The following is a 22,144-nucleotide window of genomic DNA, read 5'->3' as shown; positions in this document are numbered from 1 at the left end:
CTCGTTAAAGACAAATCTTTGAGAAAATACAATATAATAAAATACAATGCAGATAAAAATCAAGTTGCGTTTGTAGAAATAAGAAAAGTCCTTCGCTACTTTAGATCTAAAAATTCTTGAAAGACTACGAAATAACGCCCTTTACGGGAGTTCAAAACGTTCGAACTCTCGTAAAAGACAAATCTTTGAGAAAATACAATACCGATAAAAATTAGGCAACGTTTGCAGAAATAATAAAATTTCTTCGCTACTTTCGATCTAAAAATTCTTGAAAGACTACGAAATAACACCCTTTACGGGAGTTCAAAACTTCCGAACTCTCGTTAAAGACAAATCATTGAGAAAATATAATACGTATACGGACGTAGGTACGGCACTGCTCACCTTGCCGCCTTCGGCGAGACGCGGATTGGCAAGGCGTTTTGTTGCCACGCGCGACCGCGTTTATCTACCGACCGCGCTACTTTGTAGCGGGATACGTTCCGCGATGCGTGTCCCGAACGTCGGGGCGACGTTTGTTTCGCCAAAGAGCTCTGCACCGCTTCGGGGTGACTGCTCTATCACTTTTCTTTGAAATGTAATTTTACGAGTAGCGGTCAAACCGACTCCGCGACACTTTTCCGCGAGATCCGAGAGACGACCCACGGTCGAGTCGGGGAGCAGCCAGGACTCGTGGCGTCGATACAAGGTAGGGGAAAGTAACGGAATCATCCGATTTCGTGATCGATAGCGTCGACCCTACGTTTCGGCGGCACTGGAACTTTTTCACGTCCGGGCGTCCGGAGGATCCCAACGCCCCGAGAGAGCGTCATCGTTGCGGTTTTAATTCCGAGCAGAGAGAGGCAAGGCGCCGGGAGATCCTAAGGGCTGCGGGAGCGCGCGTCACGGAACGAACGAGTCGCACTCCCCGAGGAAGACGCAGTCGCGAGCCGGAGATCGTCGGGGACGGCGCCGTGCGGGTCGACGCGCCCGGACGTGGCCGCGCGCCGGCAATGCTGGTAATGCGGCAGCAAGTTTGTACGGCAGCGACCGAGCGACGGCGGCGGGTCGAGGAGCGGGGGGTCGCCACGGCGCTGCAAGGCCGGCGGCGTGACCGTAGCCACGGCGTTGGTGGCTCACGGCGCGCCGGCCAATCGGAGCCCGCGGCGGGGTCACGTGACTCGGCCGACCAATGGGGAGGCCGGGCTGGAGCGACGGGCGCCGTCTCGAGCCAGTCGGACATTTTCTGACAAGCGTATAAAAACTTCTCATCAACAGCAGCCGCCATTTTACGTGAGCCGATACTCGTGCGGTGCGGAACCTTCGCGCGATCGCTTCCTTCGCGAATTTCTGTGGCGCGCGGTGCTCGGCCTGAGCCCGGTTGATTCGATCGCGTTCGCGGCCTCGCGTCCGCCTCTGCACTTTGGTGCGGGGAAGGCGGGCCGTCCTCGCGCGCGGTCATTTCGCGCGGCCGTCTCCGCGAGTGGCAGCCAACTCGAGAAGGAGGAAGATGGTGCCAGCGAGCCTCTCGAGCGATACCGTCGCCGCGAGGTAGCGCCGTGCGCGCAGCCAGTCCGTCACCTCGGGGTTTTGACGGAGCGGCGCCGCGGCTCGTCGCGTGTCCCTCCGTGTCCGTGTCGACGGTGGGTCCTCGCGCCGCGGTACCCGGGGCGAGAACTGGTGCGGGACCTGGTGCGGGACCCGGTGCGGGCCCCGGGCCGATATCCGGAGACCGGGTCGGCCGCGCGCGCACGCGAGCCCGCCTCCTGGCCCGTCCGCCCGAGCGGGGACCTGACAAGCGCCGAGCCCTGTGTCGTGTCGTGTCGTGTCGTGCCGTGCGGAGCCGTGCGGAACCGTGCGCCCTACGTCGTACCCGCGCGGGCCCCCGCGGGCTCGCCGAGCGCGGGGTCCTACCCCGACGATGCCCGATGGTTGATCGCGGCCCGAAGCGTGCTCGGGGACGCTCCACGCGCCAAGTCTCTCCTTATTGTTATTATGCCCGACTACGCGGACCCCAATTCGAAATCCGTAAGCTATCGCCCCGCCGTCGAGCCGGGACCGCTCTGAGCGCTCGAGGAAGGCGCGCACAAGGCTGAGCGCCCGCTCTCCACGCAGAGACCAGGGGACACCTCGGGGAGAGGAGCCAGCCCCAGGAGCCATGGCCGACCACCTGGTGGACGGCCCGCCGAGCAAGCGGCCCAAGCTCGCCGACCCCTTCCAGGGGCCCTCGGACTCCTCGGGTAAGTTCGCCCGGGAGCTCGGGCCCCTTCAGCGCTGCCCCGGAGTCGTCCGAGCCGTGTTTCTCTGCCCGTTTCGTTGATGCGAGCCTCCGAGCAGTTTCACCTCCAAAGTCGTCGTCCAGCCTCCCTTCTTCCATCGGAGAGGCCTTCCGAGCGTCGGCTGTTCCGTCTTCTGCCTTCGAGGACGGCGGGAAGCCCTCCAAATTGTACCTTGCTTCGACTTCTTTCCACCTGTGCGGTTACTCTTTGGTGGATCGATCGTTTCTCTAAGTTTCATGCGATCGTGCTCCAGTCGGTTCGTGCCTCTTGCGTGCATCGCTTTGAATGTCTTTCGAATACTCGAAAGCTTCGATCGTCCGTTATTAGAGATAGCTTATGGCACGTTCGATGCCTATTTTCAGAAATTATTGTATCTTGTCGTGGTTTATTCTAACGGATGTCGTTTAGCCTCGTCAAAATAGATCCAAAGATTTGTATGATAGAAAGTTTCTTAGATTTTGACGTGCTTAGGTTGAAAAGCGTTAAAATGTACATTTCCCTCGGAGTTGTGAGGATATAAAATGTATGAATGTTTTTTATTTTGATACGTCCGTTAACGTAATTAACCTCACTGTTACTTATCAAAGTAGAGACGACGTGTTAAAGATATGCAAAGTGTGTGAAAATGAATTATGAAGCGTTACCAAATACTGTGCTTCAAAAAACTAATCGGGCTATTGTTATTTCGTCTTCTAGGATTTGTTGCGCGTGTCGCTACTTCCCAAAATCAACATCGAATATGCGTAATGCACTTTGTCGATTCATAGGTTAGATCATACTTTATATTGTGAACTTTTCATGAAAGCTAAAATTGCTTACATGGGTCATCCGAGTACGGCGATCTCTCGTATGTCATAGTTTCTTAACGTTACTTCAAACTTACTTAAATGATGTTTTTACGTCTCTCCATTGACGAGTCAGTTGATCAGAATTTCTTGTCGTTTCAGGTAAATAACTTGCTCGGAGGTTCGAAATCACCCAAGCGAATCATGCTTTGGAATATGTAATTTTGGTCTTTCAAGACTGACCATTCGTTCTGTAGATACATTCCACTGTTCTTTACTTGCATGTTTCTTCTCCCCTTTAATATACATATATATTTTTTTTTCTTATACATTATATATCATACATTCTCTATCATTCTCTCTGTAGTTTTAACATTTGCAACGCACGCCGGATGCATGAATGTTTCATAGATATGAGAGAACCATTTTGATCGCATGTGCTAAGCATCGATAAGTTTTTGTATTATTACGTCCCCCAGTGCATTTCATTCGACTGTATCCCTTTGGTTGCGAAAGCTTCGTCAAACTCTTGCAAGAATCTAGGTATACGTTCTCAAGTACGGATAGAGATGCATCTTCGTTCCTTTTGGTTTGATCGTTCGCTGGTTTACAATGTAGCTTACATCAGAGTGCAACCAAGTTGCAGAAACAAAAACTGCTTTCCTTGCATACGTTTTCCTTTACGCCATTTGTTTGTTTGTTTGGTTCTTTCCGTCTTCCTTTTTGTTTTTTACATAAGCCGACTAGTAGTTGCGGTGGGCAGGTAATTAAAAAACGGTCGATAGCATGAGTAACCGTAACACATTGGAGAGTGTACCTAAGTAAAAGCGTAATTTCTAAACGTAATGCAAATTTTGCCCAATGCAGAAGGAATCTCAGGCTTTAGTATGGCGTAGGTTGAAAAGCCACAGGACTAGAAAACAAAACCGCGATTCGGGCTAGTTTGGGTATTTATTAGAGACTAGGTTCTGGGACCAAAAAGGAAAGACACCGCGCGAACGGAAAATGATATAGGGAAAAGGAAAAAGAAATAGATCAACCTGAGACAGCGAATAATTACACATTACACGGAGGTTGTTTGTTAGCTTTCGGAGGGGCCGTTTCTGCAACTTAGCTGCTACATTCTGAGAGAAACCTAGGAAGTCCTTCCGCAATCTTAAATCATGAACTGTGATATATGTAGTGGGTATGGCGCCTCTAATGATGCACCATGCTTATACAAACTACGGGGGAGGTGGCAGTGGTAACGTACAACAAATGCAAGGCCCGCCACAACAGCTACATCTGCAACAGCATCAGCTGCAGCCACACTGGAACAACCATACCGCCCAGAAAAAAAGTAAATATTATCAAAAGCAGAAATGCAAAAGAATTCGACATTCGAGCACTGCCAAAGATCCGTTCGCCCGTCCGTCCATCATTCATCGATTTCCGAGCCGTCGGTTTTTGCCGCCGAAAATGCAGGGAATCACCTCGTCCTTTCTTGCGTTTTATATATTTTTTTTTTTCCCGTTCTCCTCGGTTCCCCTCGCGCGATTTTCCCAGAGTCTCGACTATCCAGAACGTCGCCGGGTGAGGAGAAAAATTAAGGGGGAAAAAAAAAAAGAAAAGAAAAAATTACTCCTACTCGTGGAGTTCGGGCGATTCGTTTTTCTCCCTCGGTCCGTATCGCGGCGCCTTTCGCGAAGCGGGAATTTAACCGGCCATAAGTAAAAGTTGGCGTCCAAACTTGATGTTACAATGAGAACCCTCCGTGATGTTGATTCCTGCTTAGTTTCCGGCTAGTAGGAAAAGATGCCCACTTTTGTACTAAATAACAGACATGCGACACACATGCACCGAGCTCTGACGGTTTACATGCAGGGAGAGAGTAACCAGGGGGAATCGCATGTTTGGGTCCCACCGTGAGACTCGCCTGTGTCGAGGAGATATCGGTATGTAATTATGGTATTAATAACACGGAATCGTTAACTAAAAGGCTTGGTCTAGAGTTCGACGGATAATTCGTGACTTTGAGGGAAGGGGCGTAGGAACCCTCGGATGTGGGCAGCCAAGAGACAGGGTTATCCGCGAAAAAATCTGCGGATGTTTAGTGTAATTATTATCCACAGTTTAAGAGGTCCTTAGAGGACTGTCGAATTTTAATTGCGCAGACCTTAATCTATATCCGTCGTTACGGAGAACCTTTTTGTTCTTGCCGATTCTCTGATTTTTCGGTCCTGCGCAAACGGACGTTAACGCTCGGTTTTTTTTATGTAATTCACCCTTAGTTGAAAATCTTGCGGGATACATTTATTCTTGATCTTCTGAGCATGATATTCTATCCGGTTTGCCGTCAGTAGCTTTTGCTGCTTCTGTAGTTAAGCACGAGTTTATTGTGAGATGTTTTTTCTTTTTTTTTTCCTTCTTTTTTTACACAATAGTAGATGTAAGCTCCGTTAAGTTTTGCTCATGCGGTGTATGTCTCATGTCTTATTTNTATATAATATATTTACATAGTGTCACCAGTAGGACCTTTTTGTATTTGTTTTACTCCGCATATCTACCCCTCTTCTGTATCGGTCGATACATGGTCGGTCATGGAAGTTCGCCAAAAAGGTTAAACTTTTTGAAAATTGAGATTTTGCCCACGCGAGTTTGTATACAAGAAAATTGGTGCGGGTAGTTTGAACGCTACAGCGATACTGTACAATGGTAGCCATTAATAGTAGGAAAGGAAAATGAAACACGTTTCGAATCGTAGCTACGGTGACGGTACTACCCATACCTTCATAAATGTACTAACAGTATTTCTGGTATCTTTGGTATATCATGCATTATTATAAGTGTCATCGCGAGGTAACTTCCGAGTGAGGATGAAATATGCCCTCTTTTTGCCGAATGGGATGAGAGAAATATCGGCATATTTTTTTTATAACGCAACTCGAAGGCGCTTTTAACCGAAAGGTACTAACACTTTGTAAGAGGCACCCAGTGCTCTGCCTCTTGGTGTTTAGTCTTTGCGAGGAACGTGCCATCCTTCTCGGGTTAAGGGTGTCGCATTAACAATGCCGTCTTTTTCACTGGTAATTATTCCTCGGCAAAGGAGTTACCTCCTATTCAGTGTGTACGATAAAGGATAAACTGTTTGCATTCCTTTTTGATTTGATTTTTTATACGTGAAGGAATGTCGGTATAGAGATGTCGACCAACTTAAAGAAAAAATATATATATAATTCATCCTCTCTTTATCATATTTAACGCACGACTAAGAGTGGTTTAACTAATTCTACAATGTGTTCTTAGATTACATTACGAACACGGATATGTTTGATCTTGAAAATGATCTTCCTGACGACTTACTGTCATCGGGGTCTTGGGGCTCTGCACCTGAGAGCGCCAAACCGTCGGGGACGGGACCAGGGTCGGGTCAACAGAACGGCGCTCTCGACTCGGAGCTACGGCAGCACGTGCAGCAGCAACAGCAATTGTCTCACCACCTCATTCAGCAGCAGGTATGCAGCTAGTATTTTAGCATGCCATTAGTGCCCGGAGTGAGAAACGTCTTTTAATGTATTTTTTATGTGTTCGGACAGGGTAACAAGAACCTGGTCGCAAATTCATTGGTCATGGCGGCTGGTTCTCTGGGCAGCAAGAGTCCGAACTTGCAGTCACCTCCTAACGTGTCGGTCTCGAAAGGAGTGGTCGACTCTCAGATGGTGGTCAGTCTTGGCAGTCTACCCAGCAGCATAGCCAGCTCTCTCGCAAACAATCAAATGTCAATCGCTAATTCTATGGGAGGGCTTCAATCGTCTATGAGCATGGCCGGCAGTAATCCTACAATGTCAATGCCAGGAGGAATGAATTCTGGCCTTGTGATGACTGGGAGCGCTACAGGGAACAATAATATGGGAGGCATGGCCGGGGGTGGTTTAATTGTCGCCAATAGTCTAAACAAACAACCATTGAATACGGTACGCTCATTTTTATATACTGTGTTACCTACGCAAATGGTGTATGCTAAATGACTTTTATCGAAGTTCTCCGAGTTCGACTTATTTTAAGGCTTCTGAAAACGAAAATTGCAGTATATTGAATTTATGTTGTAACGAAACGAGGAATGAATGTCGTACATAATTAGTAATATGATAATCAAAAGGCGAAAAGTTTAATTTAGTTTTTATTGTGTTGACTTTAGGTTACGATGATGGGTCCAAATGCACAAGGCATACACCATCCTACCGGACCGCACGGGGTCGCGCAGACGCAAAATGGTCCTGGAATGATTAACGCGACAGCGGTCGCTATTCAGCAACAGCAGCAGGCTCATATGGTAGGACCGACACGTGGTCAGAGCCCGCACCAACAAGTTCACCAAGTTGGAATCGTCGGTCCTGGACAGTGGGGCCCAAGGATGCAAGCACCTCCTAATATGGCGAATATGCCCAACATGGGACAAATGAGTGCTTCTAGTTCCTATGGATATGGTAAGTGAACAGCTTTCGTTAGTTCGTCGACAACTGTCCGGAATTTCCACAATTTATACTCGAAGGTCTTTGAGTATACTCTGTGACGGGTTTAAAAATACGTCTTAGGTTCTCCAGGCAGTGGACCAGGACCAGGCCCCGGAGTTAACGTTGGCAATAATAATCCTGTTGGTGTAGTGTCGCCGCAGCCAAGAGGAGTCGGAACGAACATGACGTCAATGCAGGTTAATAGATTCGGTGGATCGGCAGGACCTATTGGATCTACCAACGTAGTCGGCAATCAGGAAGGTGGAATGGCGCAACAAGCGCAAACACCGGCACCAAGTCCTGCCCAACCCCAGTCCGGCGCACCTAGTGGAGGACAACCAGGACCTCAACAAGCGACTCAAAGTCAAATGCCTGGAACCGGTGCTCAGCCAGGTATAACGGATGACACGATAAGATTTGGTTAAGTTTAATTTATAGTTGTATGTACATATTAAGTAATGTCGTTTGTTTTTAGGTGCTCCTCCGCCAACGGTAGATCCGGAACAGCGAAAGCTGATCCAGCAGCAGCTCATCCTTCTCCTTCATGCACACAGATGTCAGATACGCAAAAATCAAACGAACGGCGAAGTTCGGCAATGTACCCTGCCACATTGCAAAACTATCAAGAACGTTTTACATCATATGACGACATGTCAGGCAGGAAAAAATTGCGGGGTACCGCACTGTAGTTCATCCAGACAAATCATCAATCATTGGAGGCACTGTACGCGGAGTGACTGCCCAGTGTGCTTGCCGCTGAAACATGCCGACAAGAACAGAGCCGCAAACGCTATTGGAGGTAAATTTTATGTGGTTTCATTATAGTCGTGATGAACTCCGTGTTCGGTTTTTGCCAGCTTTAATTACCGATAATTTTGCCCTCTTACCAGCAGCGCCGGCAACTCAAACTAACAATCAACCTAACCCAAGTCCATCAGACATGAGGAGAGCATACGATGCCTTAGGTATTCAATGTCCAACGACTACTCCTGGCTTATTACCGGGACAAGGAGTAAGTAGAGGTGTGAGAATGACTGGACCTGGAATGCAAGGACCACCAGGGTCAATGGCAAACGTTCGATTGGCTCAACCTCAGACTCAAAGTATGTATTTGAAAAATTTGTGCTCTTCGGCGAGAACGTATCTTATAAGTAGTCGCTCAAATGTTGTGCTCTTCTGCAGCTGGACCTACGCAACCAGTTGTTGGTGCTGGTCAACAAGTAGTTGCACCAAATGTGTCTCTTCCACTGAGCTCCGATCCAAGTGCGGTGGCCGGAGCCGGTAATCAAACTGCACCAACCACTGGTCCGACTGCTGCTGCAGCAGCCGCTGCTGCGAATATTCAGCAGTCAGTCAGTATGCAGCAACTATTTGGTCTCAACGATTCTGGTCAACCCGGAATTTTGGGAGAAAATAGGTTATCTACTCTACAATTCCCAGGAGGCCTACAACCCGGGCAAGTGACGGCAACACCTGTTCAGGGAACGAAAGACTGGCATCAGTCTGTGACGCCAGATCTCAGAAATCATCTTGTTTATAAGCTGTAAGTCGATGTTCTATTTTCGCTTACCATAAATATATCCTTTGTAGGATTTTCAACATTACATTTTGCGTTCCATGAATTATAGTAATAAATTGCCTGAGGAACACGAGGGGTACATGCTTCTTTTATTTTAGGGTTCAATCAATATTCCCAACGCCTGATCCACAAGCCATGCTTGACAAAAGGATGCATAACTTGGTAGCATATGCGAAAAAAGTCGAGGGCGATATGTATGAGATGGCTAACTCGCGATCAGAGTATTACCACTTGTTAGCTGAAAAGATATATAAAATCCAAAAAGAACTCGGTGAGTTATTCTAATAGAAACAATATTTTGCATTCTGTATTATTAATTCGATATGAATTATACAATATTTGTTTCATTTAAACAGACGAAAAGCGCCAAAAGCGTAAAGAACAACAAGTGCAAGCACAGCAACAACAACAGCCACAACCTCCAGGAGGAAACGGTCCTGGTTTGAGGCCTTGTGCTCCACCCGGTGTAAGTGCGACCGTTCCTCCGTCAAGACCTGTTGGAACAGTTCCACCTATTTTGAGAAGCCATTCACCCAGTATGGGCCAGTTAGGAACTTTAAACATGGGTATACAGCATAGCAGGCTGCAGTTTCCTCAACAACAACCTCAGCCGCAACAACCGCCACAACCTCCGCAGCAACCTCCGCAGCAGGCTCAACAAGTTCCGCAGACGCAACAGCAAATACAGCAACAACAGCAGCAACAGCAGGCTCAGCAACAGCAGGCGCAACAGCAAGCCCAACAGCAACAGGCTCAGCAGCAGCAACAGCAGCAGCAAGCCCAACAACAGCAGGCACAACAACAGCAACAAGGAATGTTAGTCGGGCCACCTGGACCAAGTCCGAACGGTCAGACGACGTCCAATCCGAACATGGTACCGAATCCTGGTCTCAGTCCTTTTGGACAACCACAAATGTCGCAAACTAATTTGACAACAACGACATCAGTGACAACTAGTCAATTCCCAACGTCCAACGGAACCTCCGGTGTACCGAACAGCTCCCCTGTACAGACTCAACATCAATTCCCTGATATCATGAAGGTGAGACTAGCACAAGCTCAGGCAGCCCAGCAGCAACAGCAGCAGCAACAACAGCAGCAACAGGCCTCTCAACAATCTGCAAATACTCCTAGCCAAAGTGCTACCTCGGCGGTTATGCCTCAAGCGCCATCTCCTTTCAGTGGATTGCAGCAGCAGAACAGCCAGCAGCAAAATCAGCAATTCCCTACGAGTAGGCCTCTGTCTGCTTCTACTCCTAGCGACAACGGTATCACTGCAACGACGCCGCAGGCCATACCTCTACCAACGGCGAGTGGTCCCAGTCCGGGAACGGCGCCGACGACGAACGGACCTCAATCCACGACATCCACTCCGAATACTCCTCTAGTTCCTTCACTGATGACACCCAATCAGACTATCTCCGCCAATCAGACTCCTCCGCGACCTGTGGCGACCCCTTCACCGGCGGGACTAGCCAGCTTAGGGAAAGGCATGACGTCCCAGGAAAGAGCGGCACTCAACGCACCCAGAAGTTCTTCGATGTCCTCGCAGATGGCTGCGATCACTGCGGCCTTGGACCGTGATAACTCGCCTAGTCCACCCACCAATAACAACAAGGGGAAGTTGGAATCTATCAAGGAGGAAAATATCAAGATGGAGATTAAACAAGAAGACTGTTCCGATGGTCACACCATGGACGGAGGCAAGAGCGTCAATAACGACGTGGCCATTAAAAATGAGATTAAGACGGAATCCATGGAGGAGTCCGGGGACGGGACGGTAAAAGAAGAGCCCTGCATCAAGGAGGAACCCGTTACTCCCACGTCCAGCCAGGACACGTCCTCGGATGTCAAACCTATGGTCCCCGAGCCTATTCAGCCGAGTGGAACTACGACGGACAAGAAACGCCTGTGCCTATTTAAGCCGGATGAGTTGAGACAAGCTCTTATGCCAACGTTGGAAAAACTCTATAGACAAGACCCGGAATCCATACCGTTCAGACAGCCCGTTGACCCCCTTACTTTGGGGATTCCGGATTATTTTGACATTATTAAGAAGCCGATGGATTTGTCGACGATTAAAAGAAAGCTGGACACGGGTCAGTATAGCGATCCATGGGAATACGTCGACGACGTATGGATGATGTTTGACAATGCTTGGCTGTACAATCGTAAGATGTCAAAGGTTTACAAGTGCTGTACTAAGGTGAGGGTACTTTTCGAGAAATCTCCGATTCTACCGGCAGTTTATACCGTTTTTGTAACTATTTTACGAGACGTGTTGTGATTTGTGGTTTACAGCTGTCCGAGGTCTTCGAACGGGAAATAGATCCTGTTATGCAAGCTTTAGGATACTGTTGTGGCAGAAAGTACACCTTTAATCCTCAAGTTCTCTGCTGTTATGGGAAGCAATTATGTACGATTCCCAGAGATGCAAAGTATTATTCTTACCAGAATAGGTCAGTTTATTAATGAATTACATTTTCCTAACTTTTATAGAATATAATTTCTCCTACATTAGTACAGAGTGCATGTTTGGGGTTATACTGTAGTGTTTACATATGCTATAAGTCGCGGTGAGGTCCTGGTACATGAAATATGTATTTTTTTTTTTTATTAATTTCATTCGATAATCAATTACTGCCTGCGACTGACTAAAGTAATCGGTATGTTTTTCTTAAGGATTATTCTTTATTGGTATTAATAATTCAATTGGGACGGAGAAATTATGGATTTCAATAACTGAACCACCAGTAAAACAATCGTGGCGTAGTCATTTTATCGGAGCTGATCTTTGTGGCAGCAATTCGTACCTGACTACGCGATATTAATAGGAAGGTTAATTAACCTGATTTGACTTTACAGTCGATTCAGGCCAGTCCCCTATCCAACAAGAAATATTGCCACTTTTTCACACAATGGAAATAAGTCTCGTGGTTCAGTTACTCTATTCTTTCAATACAGGGTGGTTCAAAAGTGTCCGTATAATGTTTGATCTTAAAACGTTTGAGGACGTTTTGGGAACTTTTTCCCCCACCCTGTATAGTTGGATTCCATAAAACTTTTAGTTTACTATTTTACTAGATCTTACAAATTCTAGGCGTATACCTAACTATGCATATACTCGAAGAACTATTCATTTTGGCCATTGATCCGTTTAGTTTTTATCTTCAATTCCCAAATGCAGCTCCTGCGTTGTTAATTGATTTTTGTGAACAAACGTATGGAAATTAATCTATGAAAAATCAATATATTGAAAAGGGAGTCAACGGTTTATATAATTTAATTACATATCTTAATAATGACTATACTGAATCGGTTTTTTGGCCTAAATCTCGGGTATGTGCAATGCCATTCTCTTAAAGATGCCTAGATAATAATTGTTTCTAACATATGGTACTGTTCTCTTCTTTGTATGTTCTCTCCGCTCTACCGTGGATAATGCACACACAAATCCTTGTTTGCCGCTTGCTTCTTGTGTTGCCCGTGCCTCTTGCTTCTTTTCAACTCCACTGCTCCATAAAATGAAAATTGATTCTCGGATACTGGACGACTAATATTGGAAAACTCGGCGTTTAAACTCAATAAACACCGTTTATTGCAAATAATACTGGCAATTGGCAAAAAAAAAAAATAAAAAATCACACGTGTGTCGCAATGAGAACGTCACACGTCCGTCGAAAACGAACGATGAAATCGCTCCAATGGACCCTTACTTTGAAATGATTGAAAATACCGGATGCGAAACGATCGATTGACGAAATAAACAAAACGAAACATGTAATGCATGAATACAAATCCTACTTTCATAATTGGCCGATCAACACGCGGAACACGATCCATTGGGACATGAAAAATTGGACACGATGCACTGGACTCACGTACTATACACGCGTGACAAATTGGCGAATTGGCTAATGAAATTCGGATGTATATGTGCTGTTGAAAAAAACTAGTCTAAAGACATATGGTCTTGTGTCCGACAGATACACCTTCTGTCAGAAATGTTTCAACGACATTCCCGGTGACACCGTGACGTTAGGAGACGATCCAACGCAGCCTCAAACGTAAGTTGGTTTACTGACTTCTCCTTTATCGCTATCAGTTTTAATTATAATTTAAGGCTCTGCTATTGTCGGGCCAAAATCATTTTATGTCCCAAACAAAATGTGGTGTTTTTGCACCCGAGGAGAATTTTGTAAACAGTAGAACCGACAGCTTAGATTTAACTAACTCCTTGCTTTTAGTGCCATTAAGAAGGAGCAATTCCAGGAGATGAAGAACGATCATTTGGAATTGGAGCCTTTCGTCGTGTGTACCGATTGCGGTAGGAAGGTCCACCAAATCTGCGTGCTCCACATGGAAGCTATCTCTCCGCTAGGGTGAGTGAAAGTGTCAACTCCACGTGTAACAGTGTAGAGAAAGTTTGAAAGTTTGTTTACATGAAATCGTCGACCTTCCCACAGATTTACCTGTGATAACTGCCTGAAGAAAAAATGCCAAAAACGTAAAGAAAATAAGTTTAACGCTAAACGGCTACCCATGACGAAACTGGGCACTTACATCGAGACTCGCGTAAATAATTTCCTGAAAAAGAAAGAGGCTGGCGCTGGTGAAGTCGCTATCAGGGTGGTAGCTTCTAGCGACAAGGTCGTGGAAGTGAAACCTGGCATGCGGAGTAGATTCGTTGAAAACGGCGACATGCCCGGTGAATTTCCCTATCGGGCGAAAGCACTGTTCGCCTTCGAGGAAGTCGACGGTACCGACGTGTGCTTCTTCGGCATGCACGTGCAGGAGTACGGAAGCGACTGTACGGCGCCGAATACCAGGCGAGTTTACATCGCTTATCTCGATTCGGTGCACTTCTTCAGACCACGGCAATTTCGGACTGCCGTTTATCATGAGATTCTCCTGGGATACCTGGATTATGCGAAACAACTTGGGTAAGACATGCGTGCCTACGGCTTTGAAAGCACGAGTAATTACTAATCCGGTGTTCGTTACGAAAATCGGCTAATTGAGCGTGTATTTTTATATATTTTTTTTTCTAGGTACACGATGGCTCACATATGGGCTTGTCCACCATCGGAAGGGGACGACTATATTTTCCATTGTCATCCCCAGGAACAGAAAATTCCAAAACCGAAGAGGTTACAAGAGTGGTACAAGAAAATGCTGGACAAAGGCATGGTGGAGAGAATTGTACTCGACTACAAGGTAGTTACGTTTATTAGACTGAGTACTAGTATTTGCTAGCTTATGTATTTTGTTACTCAGTTCTATCGTGGTGCGGGTCGAAGGTTTTTTTTGTTATTCTCGAAAGTCCGCACGAATAGTCTCAGTGTTCCTTGGGAGTGAATGATTGCTCTTGGGTGTCAGATGAGACTTAAAGTAAGACCTAAACAAGCTAGTGTTCTTATTTTATTATATAAACCAGAACACAGGATTAATTGGGTTACAACCCCTGGATTAATGTTAATTCCAGTTATCGATTTTTGATAATCTATATTTATCGTACTGTAATTTGTTTCATTACATATTTTGGTCAAATAATGACTACCTGACTGATATCGCATATTTTTGCAGGACATCTTGAAACAAGCTATGGAAGATAAATTATCTTCAGCTGCAGACTTGCCATATTTTGAAGGCGATTTTTGGCCTAATGTACTTGAAGAGAGTATTAAAGAGCTTGACCAAGAGGAGGAAGAGAAGCGTAAGCAAGCCGAAGCAGCGGAAGCTGCTGCGGCTGCTGCTAATGCAGTAAGTTTCTGTTTATAATTCGATAAGTATGACGGAGGCTTTAATTGATCGAGCAATTACGTAATTTTTAATTCTTTCTTTCTAGATATTCTCATTGTCCGAAGATTCGGAGACGGGTCCTGATGGAAAGAAGAAGGGACAAAAGAAAGCGAAAAAATCAAATAAGTCTAAAGCGAATCAGCGCAAAAATAGTAAAAAGTCGAATACACCTCAAACTGGCAATGACCTTTCAGCTAAGATTTTTGCCACTATGGAGAAGCATAAGGAGGTTTTCTTTGTCATCAGGTTACACAGTGCTCAAAGCGCAGCGAGCTTAGCAGTATGTATACGTTTTTTTATTTGAAATAGAGATAATTGTCCTGGGTGGATTGTATCATTGTATTACTATTCTTTTTATTAGCCGATTCAAGATCCTGATCCTGCTATAAATTGTGATCTCATGGACGGCCGCGACGCTTTTCTTACAATGGCCAGAGAGAGGCATTACGAGTTTTCTTCTTTGAGGCGAGCGAAATTCAGTTCCATGTCAATGTTGTACGAATTGCACAACCAGGGCCAAGATAAATTCGTTTACAGTTGTAATAACTGTAAAAGCCAAGTGGAGACGAGATATCATTGTACTGTTTGTGATGTAAGTTGCAGATTTTATTCTTAACTAAACGCACCTCCATTTAACCAACACGTTTATTCCGATTGTAAATTCTGCAATTGCCTGTTTCTAGGATTTTGACTTGTGTGTAAATTGCAAAGAAAAAGACGGTCATCCTCATCACATGGAGAAACTTGGATTAGACTTGGATGATGGTTCATCGCCGGCCGATGCCAAACAAGCCAACCCTCAGGTATGAACGTCGAGCTAATAAACTAACTTAAAATAATATTGAAACCCTCATGACATGATTGTGACTATTGTTATGCCTTTGTCCAAACAGGAGGCGCGAAAACTGTCGATACAGAGATGCATTCAGTCGTTGGTACATGCGTGCCAATGTAGAGATGCTAACTGTCGACTGCCTAGCTGCCAGAGGATGAAACGCGTGGTCACGCACACGAATGTCTGTAAAAGAAAGACCAACGTTGTATGTCCAATTTGTAAGCAGTTGATAGCCCTGTGCTATTACCACGCGAAACACTGCCAGGAGGGCAAGTGTCTTGTACCTTTTTGCGCGAATATTAAGCGCAGATTCAAGCAGCAGCAACTGCAGCACCGATTGCAACAAGCGCAACTCCTGAGGTAGAATGCGTTAACCTCCCTGATTGCTGCGAAAAGTGGGAGCCTTATATGAATTCTGTAAACCGTAAAATATTCTCTGTTTTCAGGAGACGAATGGCTGTGATGAATATGAGGCCGACTGGCGGTCCGGTGGGGGCGATACAAGGTGGTCCACCGGCTTCGAATGCCATGGCACCAGGAGTAGCTATGAAACCGGGCGTTAGTGCCAGTGGACTAGCCACCGACCAACCTGGCCTCGGTCTCAAACCAGGCACCCCACACCAACCTGGTATCGGCCTTAAGCCTGGGACTCAGACACCTCCCGCTCACGTACTTCAGGTCGTGAAGCAAGTCCAGGAGGAGGCCGCCAGGCAACAGGCACCCCACGTGGGTTACGGTAAAGTTACGCCTGGTGGTGGAGTCGGCGTAGGTGTGGGCGTAGGTGTTGGCGGTGGTGTAGGGACTGGTGGTGTCATGCCTCCTCCGCAGATACAAAGGCCAATGCCCGTCCAGATGCCCAATCCCAGTAGTACGCATCTCATTTCCATGGAGCAGTGGACGCCCAGGTAAGGGTCATCTCGATGATTTCTCGAGAACCTTCTAAATAGACATTTTTAAAGTCTAGCGTTCTCTGTACTGACTCCCTAATGTGTCGTAGGTATCAACCGAACGCGATAATGCAGCAGAATACTGGCCTTAGGCAGCAAACGCCACAACAATTGATGCCACAGCCACAACAGCAGCAGCATCAAACCCAACCAGGAATGGGGATGGGGGGCCAAATGCCGCGTCAACCGGGTGTTATTGGTGGACCTGTCAGTCAGGTTGGCCCTCAGGCTCAAGGCGGTGCCGCGACGTTACACAAGCATGCTTTGCAGCAACTCATGCAGACTCTCAGGAGTCCAAACACTCCTGAGCAGCAAAACCAAATACTCCATATACTCAAGAGCAATCCTCCGTTGATGGCCGCGTTTATTAAACAGCGACAGGTATGTATAATATTGAGAATTTTGCCTTCCGTTGCTTTCGTTGGGGATTATTTTTGTAAACACTTCCCTTGAGCAAACCTTATTCACTTGAGCAACAGACTGGGCAACACGGTGGTGGCGTCGGTCCACTGGGTCCTAATCAACCGCAACAGCAACAACCTGGCTTGCAACACATGATGTCGCAGCAACAACAGCAGCAGCAGCATCAACAGCAGCAGCAGCAACAACAGCAGCAGCAGGGTCGAATGCAAATACAGGCGATGCTAAATCAGCAGCAGCAGCAACAGCAGCAGCAGCAGGCGGGTCAAGGACCCAGCGTCCAGCAGCAGCAATGGTATAAACAGCAAATGCTTGCCATGCAGCGGCAACAGCAGCAGCAGCAGCAGCAACAGCAACAACAGCAGCAGCAGCAGCAGCAGCAACAGCAACAACCTTTTACGCAACCTCCAGCTCCACCTTATGGTCAGCAGAGGCCCATTAGGCCATCTCTCCTTGGTAAGTTTTAAATGTAATCATTGCGGATCTGCCTTTACTCGAACGTTCAATTGAATCGAAATAGAAATTTATTAAATGCAGGAATTATTTAATTTTGCAAAGCTTCGTCTAAAAAATGTTGAATATTCTAATCGACTTAAACAAAATTTATAATTTGAAGTTTATGAGTGAACAGAGAAGTACTGATGTATGATTTATTTAACAAATATGGAATTTAAAACAGATGAATTTATAGAGCATAATATTCCTGTTGATTTGTAACTATATAGTTTATTGAAATCCTTATTGTAGATTAAGTTGGCCTTAGTAAACGTGACGATTCAAATTCAGTCATTTATGGTTAGAATAATCAAAATAGTTGAAGAAACTGGAAGCAAGTTATGACGATGAGTACAGAAGTAAAGTAACAACGGTGCTATCAATTTCTTTTCGCCGTACATCTGCTTGGTATTATTAACATGGAATCCTTGATCTTAAATGTCGGTATTTTAAATCGAAGGGCTCAGAAAAGTCATCCAACGCTTTGAGTGATTTTCGCTTTACTAAATGCTGTACCGAATTTCTAGGAACTCGTGCGCAGTAAAATATGAGCGTGATTCCTGGGGAGAAAAAATAGGAATACTTTGACTTGGTTAATTCTTATTTAGGTACGGCAATGTCGTGTACGAATTTTACAGTTGCACGAATCAAAGAACACATTTAGTTCGTCGCAAGTCTGAAACTTGTTCACACAGAATCTGTAATTTTTACAAATTCCTACCTTATTCGGAGGAAATAATCGTGAAAGTTTAGGGCAACGAAAAGCTTAAAAAGCACATGTAATTAACTTTGCGATTTTTCACATTATTACTTAAACATTATTTTCACTAAACTACCCGCTGCAGTGGTACCTACACTTACGTTGTTGTATCCAATTGACCATTAAAAAAAAAATGTTATCAAAAAGCGAAGCAATGGGGTAATGCCAATAGTTCTCAACGCGTTCAACGACACGGGCCACGAAATTTACAGACTTTTCGTTCACGTCACGCAAATTGTATCGCATTAAAACACGTCCACGGGTCAGTTACCGGTGACCGTCGTGGGGTATAAATTTGATAGGAACTACGGCGTATAAATTTGATAAGAACTACGGCGTCGAAATTCGATAACTACGGCGCGAACGATTCCCAGTTAGACTAACGCAACCCATTTTCGCGGCGAGTATCGGGCCCCGAAATTGACGGCAATCGGTCCATCCTCAGGTTACGGCGGATTCAGCGAGCAGGGGTACGGTCAACCGGGCCTGAAGCCGACGCCGCCGCCGGTGCCGTCGCCGCAGGGAGTGATGGGTCCGCCGGGGATCTCGGTGCAGCAGCAGCTGATGCAGTCGGTGCGCTCGCCTCCGCCGATCCGGTCGCCCCAGCCGAACCCGTCGCCGCGGCCGGTGCCGTCTCCGCGGAACCAGCCGGTGCCGTCGCCCCGGGCAGGTCCGGTGCCCTCGCCGCACCACCACCCCGGCCACGGGACGCCGACGCATTCGCCGGCCCACGAGCTCGGCGGGCCCAGCGAGATGATGCTCTCGCAGCTAGGGGGCGCGGGAGGCGCGCCCTCGGCTCACCCCCCCGCCATGCCCCACCATCCCTCGCCCGCCCCGCCGCCCGCCAGTGGCGCGGACTCGAGCGAGGTGACGCCCATGACGCCGCAGGACCAGCTCTGTAAGTTCGTCGACGGGTTGTAGTGACTGTTAGTGTCGTCGTCGTCGTCGTCGTCGTCGTCGTCATCGTCGTCGGTTAACGTAAGTGACTCGGCCACGGCCGACGAGCGCCGTCGGCACCTACCTGCCGGACCGGCGCCGTCGCCGCCTCGCCGCCGCTGCCTCCGCGAGGGGCCCGGCCCCAGGGTCGGGCTCGACCTCGAGCTCGCGTACACGGACTGCCTGCGGCAAGGCAAAGACAAGCTTCCATCCGTTCTTCGTTCCTAGTTTCGAAGAGAGAGAGAGAGAGAGAAAGAGAGAGAGTGAGCGAGCGTAAGAGGAAAGCAGAGTGAATGCGAGAGAACGAGAGAAACAGAGATTTAGTGCGGGGTCGGCGTCGATCGCGCCCGGCGCCACTAGATATTGGGATACCAACGAACCTAGGGTAGCTCGAAAGTCCGTCACGCAGCGTCGCGCGAGAGCGATCGCCGCGCCACTCGCGGGACCGGCGCGGCGGGAAGGTAGCCGGCGTTGCGGCCGCGGGGCCTTCTCCTCCCTCCGGGCCCCACCGACCCACCCCGGGTCGGGCCGGGTGGGGACGCTCGCGATGTCCGCACGAAAGAAACCGAATGACCCCCCCCCCTGTCCCCCGTTTCCTCGGCCCTGCGACCCCCGACCCGCCTCGCTGCTGCTCGCGCAGGCTAAGAGTGAAATCGTACAAATGTGTTGTGTATACTTAACGTTAATTAATATTAATAGTTCAAATACTACCGTAGCAAGTATACAGTTAATTATTATTGCCACTATTATTACACCGTGATCGAGAAAACGCAAAGATATATAGTAAACGAAACAAAGAACTCTGTATGAAAAGAGGGGTCGGTACGTTGGAGAGCCGAGACAACCTTGTAATTGTAAGTAAGGGATGAAAGGAGAATTTAGACGAAAGTTAAGTGACGTTAACTTAAGGCCATTTGTTAAGGATATCGAATTCGGAGGCCGTCAGGGTCGCGCTCTTAGGCTCCCTCGGGACTCGGAAGTCGGTGACGAGGATGGTCACCGAGCAATCTCGGAGAGGAGGAGACACACCCTCGTTTTGCGGTGGTGCGTGATTCGGCCATTATTATTCCCTTGACGCGAGAGGCAGACAGGAGGAGAAATGAAATGAAAAAAAGAAAGTGGGGTCGCAACCAAAAATTAGAAATTCACCCGCTACACCCCCGTACACCCTCGTACGTACGTACATACATACATACAAACCTAGACACACGACAGGCTGCTATTTGCTAGTACGGGAGGATTTATAAGACGTGTTAATTTTGAAGAGTTTTTTGAATCGAAGGACCCGCGTGTACAGTTGAATCAAAATGTGTAGCTATGGCACGACATAGCTTCCAACGGGCCCTTCCGTAACCGCTCTGTACATACTATACCTATTATTATGATGATAATAATAATTATTATTATTAATTTACCTGCCTATTATAAATTTATTGATCATTATTACTGCTACGAGGATGAGCATAGAGGTATGATTGTAATATTTGGAACGTTCGTGAGAAAGTAAGCGAGAGAAGTGAGAGAGAGAGAGAGAGGATATACGGCGCACGCGCGTGTTGCACGACGCTAATTCGTAACTATGACTACGTGACTATGCCAGTGCTCTGTACCATAGTAAACTCTAAATGTAATTCTTTTTCCCCTCGTTTTCTTGACTACCCGTGTTCAAGCGATCAGGAGAGCACCGAAGATCGGTCGCGGCCGAGTCGACGGGCGCCAGGATTCGCGGCGCCTCTCGGGACGGCCGCGGGAAAGATCGGCTCCTAAGGGTGACCGCGGGAAATATCGGCTCCTAAGGGTGGCCGCGGGAAAGATCGCCTCCTAAGGGTGGCCGCGGGAAAGATCGGCTCCTAAGGGTGGCCGCGGGAAAGATCGCCTCCTAAGGGTGGCCGCACGTAAGTAAGCTGGCCCGGTAAATCCCTACCTCGCGAAAGCGACCGCGATCGCGGACGCGACTCGACGCCAGCGCCGCCAGTCGACGGCGGTCCTCACTACCAGGACTCCCGATGGCGCCGCCGGAAAGGGAGGACGACTCGAATCGAATCGAGACCGCGTAACGTCGCTGTGGCCGAAAATGAGACTGACTAGACATTGCTACTTCGATTTTGCTCTGGTACACGTTTTGATAACCGATAGTTCTCGCTTAGATCGTCTTATGGCAACTTATCGTCTCCTTTAGGCTACTTGGTTTCCGTGGTCTCTCTCATCCGAGATCAAGGTGGTAGAACGATGTCGAGCTTGGTTGTTAATGCGAGTGCATGTTGTATTGGAGAAGGAATTTCTTTCTTGCCAGGTTGTTTTATTTTTCGAAACTACTCGTCATGGATGGTTATGGTTACGCCACGTGGCAATTTTCCAAGGGTCGTGGGGAGATGGGAACTTTTTCTTTAGGGGAAAAGCGTTTGCGGGTCGCGTTCGGAGAAGTGGGATTTCTGATAAAGGATATTCTACGTATTTCGCAAACTTAGTTTGAGCGTTTCGCCCGGAATAGATCTGTGAATTAATTCATTTAATGACTTCTTTGATGCGCATCTCGGTCACTTGTGTCGTGGTGCAGGAAGGACCGTCTTTACTCGAAGAAGCCGTTTTTTTGAGGTCTGTTGGGTAGACGATTAGTTGCGACGAAATTCCATAAGGGTGTGTGCTTGTATAAATCTCCATTTAACTTACTTCACCTTTGATGCCGTACTTAGCATGACGTATTACTTACATATGTTAATATTACTACGTTACGTGTTGATTCTTTTGAACGCACCTTTTAATCCGTACGAAAGCCCTTGATCAAATTTGGAAACGCTTTTTGAAACCGGAATACACGCTGTTCCAATAACAAT

General features: G+C 47.2%; 1 protein-coding gene across 1 annotated transcript; it reads left to right on the top strand.

Moving 5' to 3' along the window:
* The first annotated feature begins 1,283 nt into the window (after positions 1–1,283).
* On the top strand, positions 1,284–20,947 carry LOC105703884 (CREB-binding protein). Its single transcript, XM_012432635.2, has 25 exons — positions 1,284–2,219; positions 4,227–4,382; positions 6,329–6,537; positions 6,619–6,996; positions 7,221–7,509; positions 7,618–7,929; positions 8,012–8,335; positions 8,427–8,639; positions 8,719–9,079; positions 9,214–9,386; positions 9,472–11,321; positions 11,417–11,574; positions 13,102–13,182; positions 13,363–13,497; positions 13,582–14,058; positions 14,167–14,332; positions 14,702–14,878; positions 14,964–15,197; positions 15,279–15,509; positions 15,601–15,720; positions 15,811–16,112; positions 16,199–16,657; positions 16,750–17,080; positions 17,173–17,575; positions 18,820–20,947. The coding sequence occupies exons 1-25, from the start codon at positions 2,138–2,140 to the stop codon at positions 19,293–19,295; spliced, it is 8,097 nt and encodes a 2,698-aa protein (XP_012288058.2). The 5' UTR covers positions 1,284–2,137; the 3' UTR covers positions 19,296–20,947.
* The last annotated feature ends 1,197 nt before the right edge of the window (positions 20,948–22,144 follow it).

The sequence above is a fragment of the Orussus abietinus genome, unplaced genomic scaffold (genome assembly GCF_000612105.2).
Source record: "Orussus abietinus isolate OABI.00-Male unplaced genomic scaffold, Oabi_2.0 scaffold155, whole genome shotgun sequence".
Taxonomy (NCBI): Eukaryota; Metazoa; Arthropoda; class Insecta; order Hymenoptera; family Orussidae; genus Orussus; species Orussus abietinus.
The sequence above is the reverse complement of the archived record's forward strand: the minus strand, read 5'-3'. Positions and strand labels throughout refer to the sequence as shown.

Coding starts and splice junctions, on each gene's coding strand:
- LOC105703884 (XM_012432635.2), top strand. CDS start 2,138: ATGGCCGACCACCTGGTGGACGGCCCGCCGAGCAAGCGGCCCAAGCTC. Junction 2,220..4,226: donor GGGGCCCTCGGACTCCTCGG/GTAAGTTCGCCC, acceptor TGATATATGTAG/TGGGTATGGCGCCTCTAATG. Junction 7,510..7,617: donor TTCTAGTTCCTATGGATATG/GTAAGTGAACAG, acceptor AATACGTCTTAG/GTTCTCCAGGCAGTGGACCA.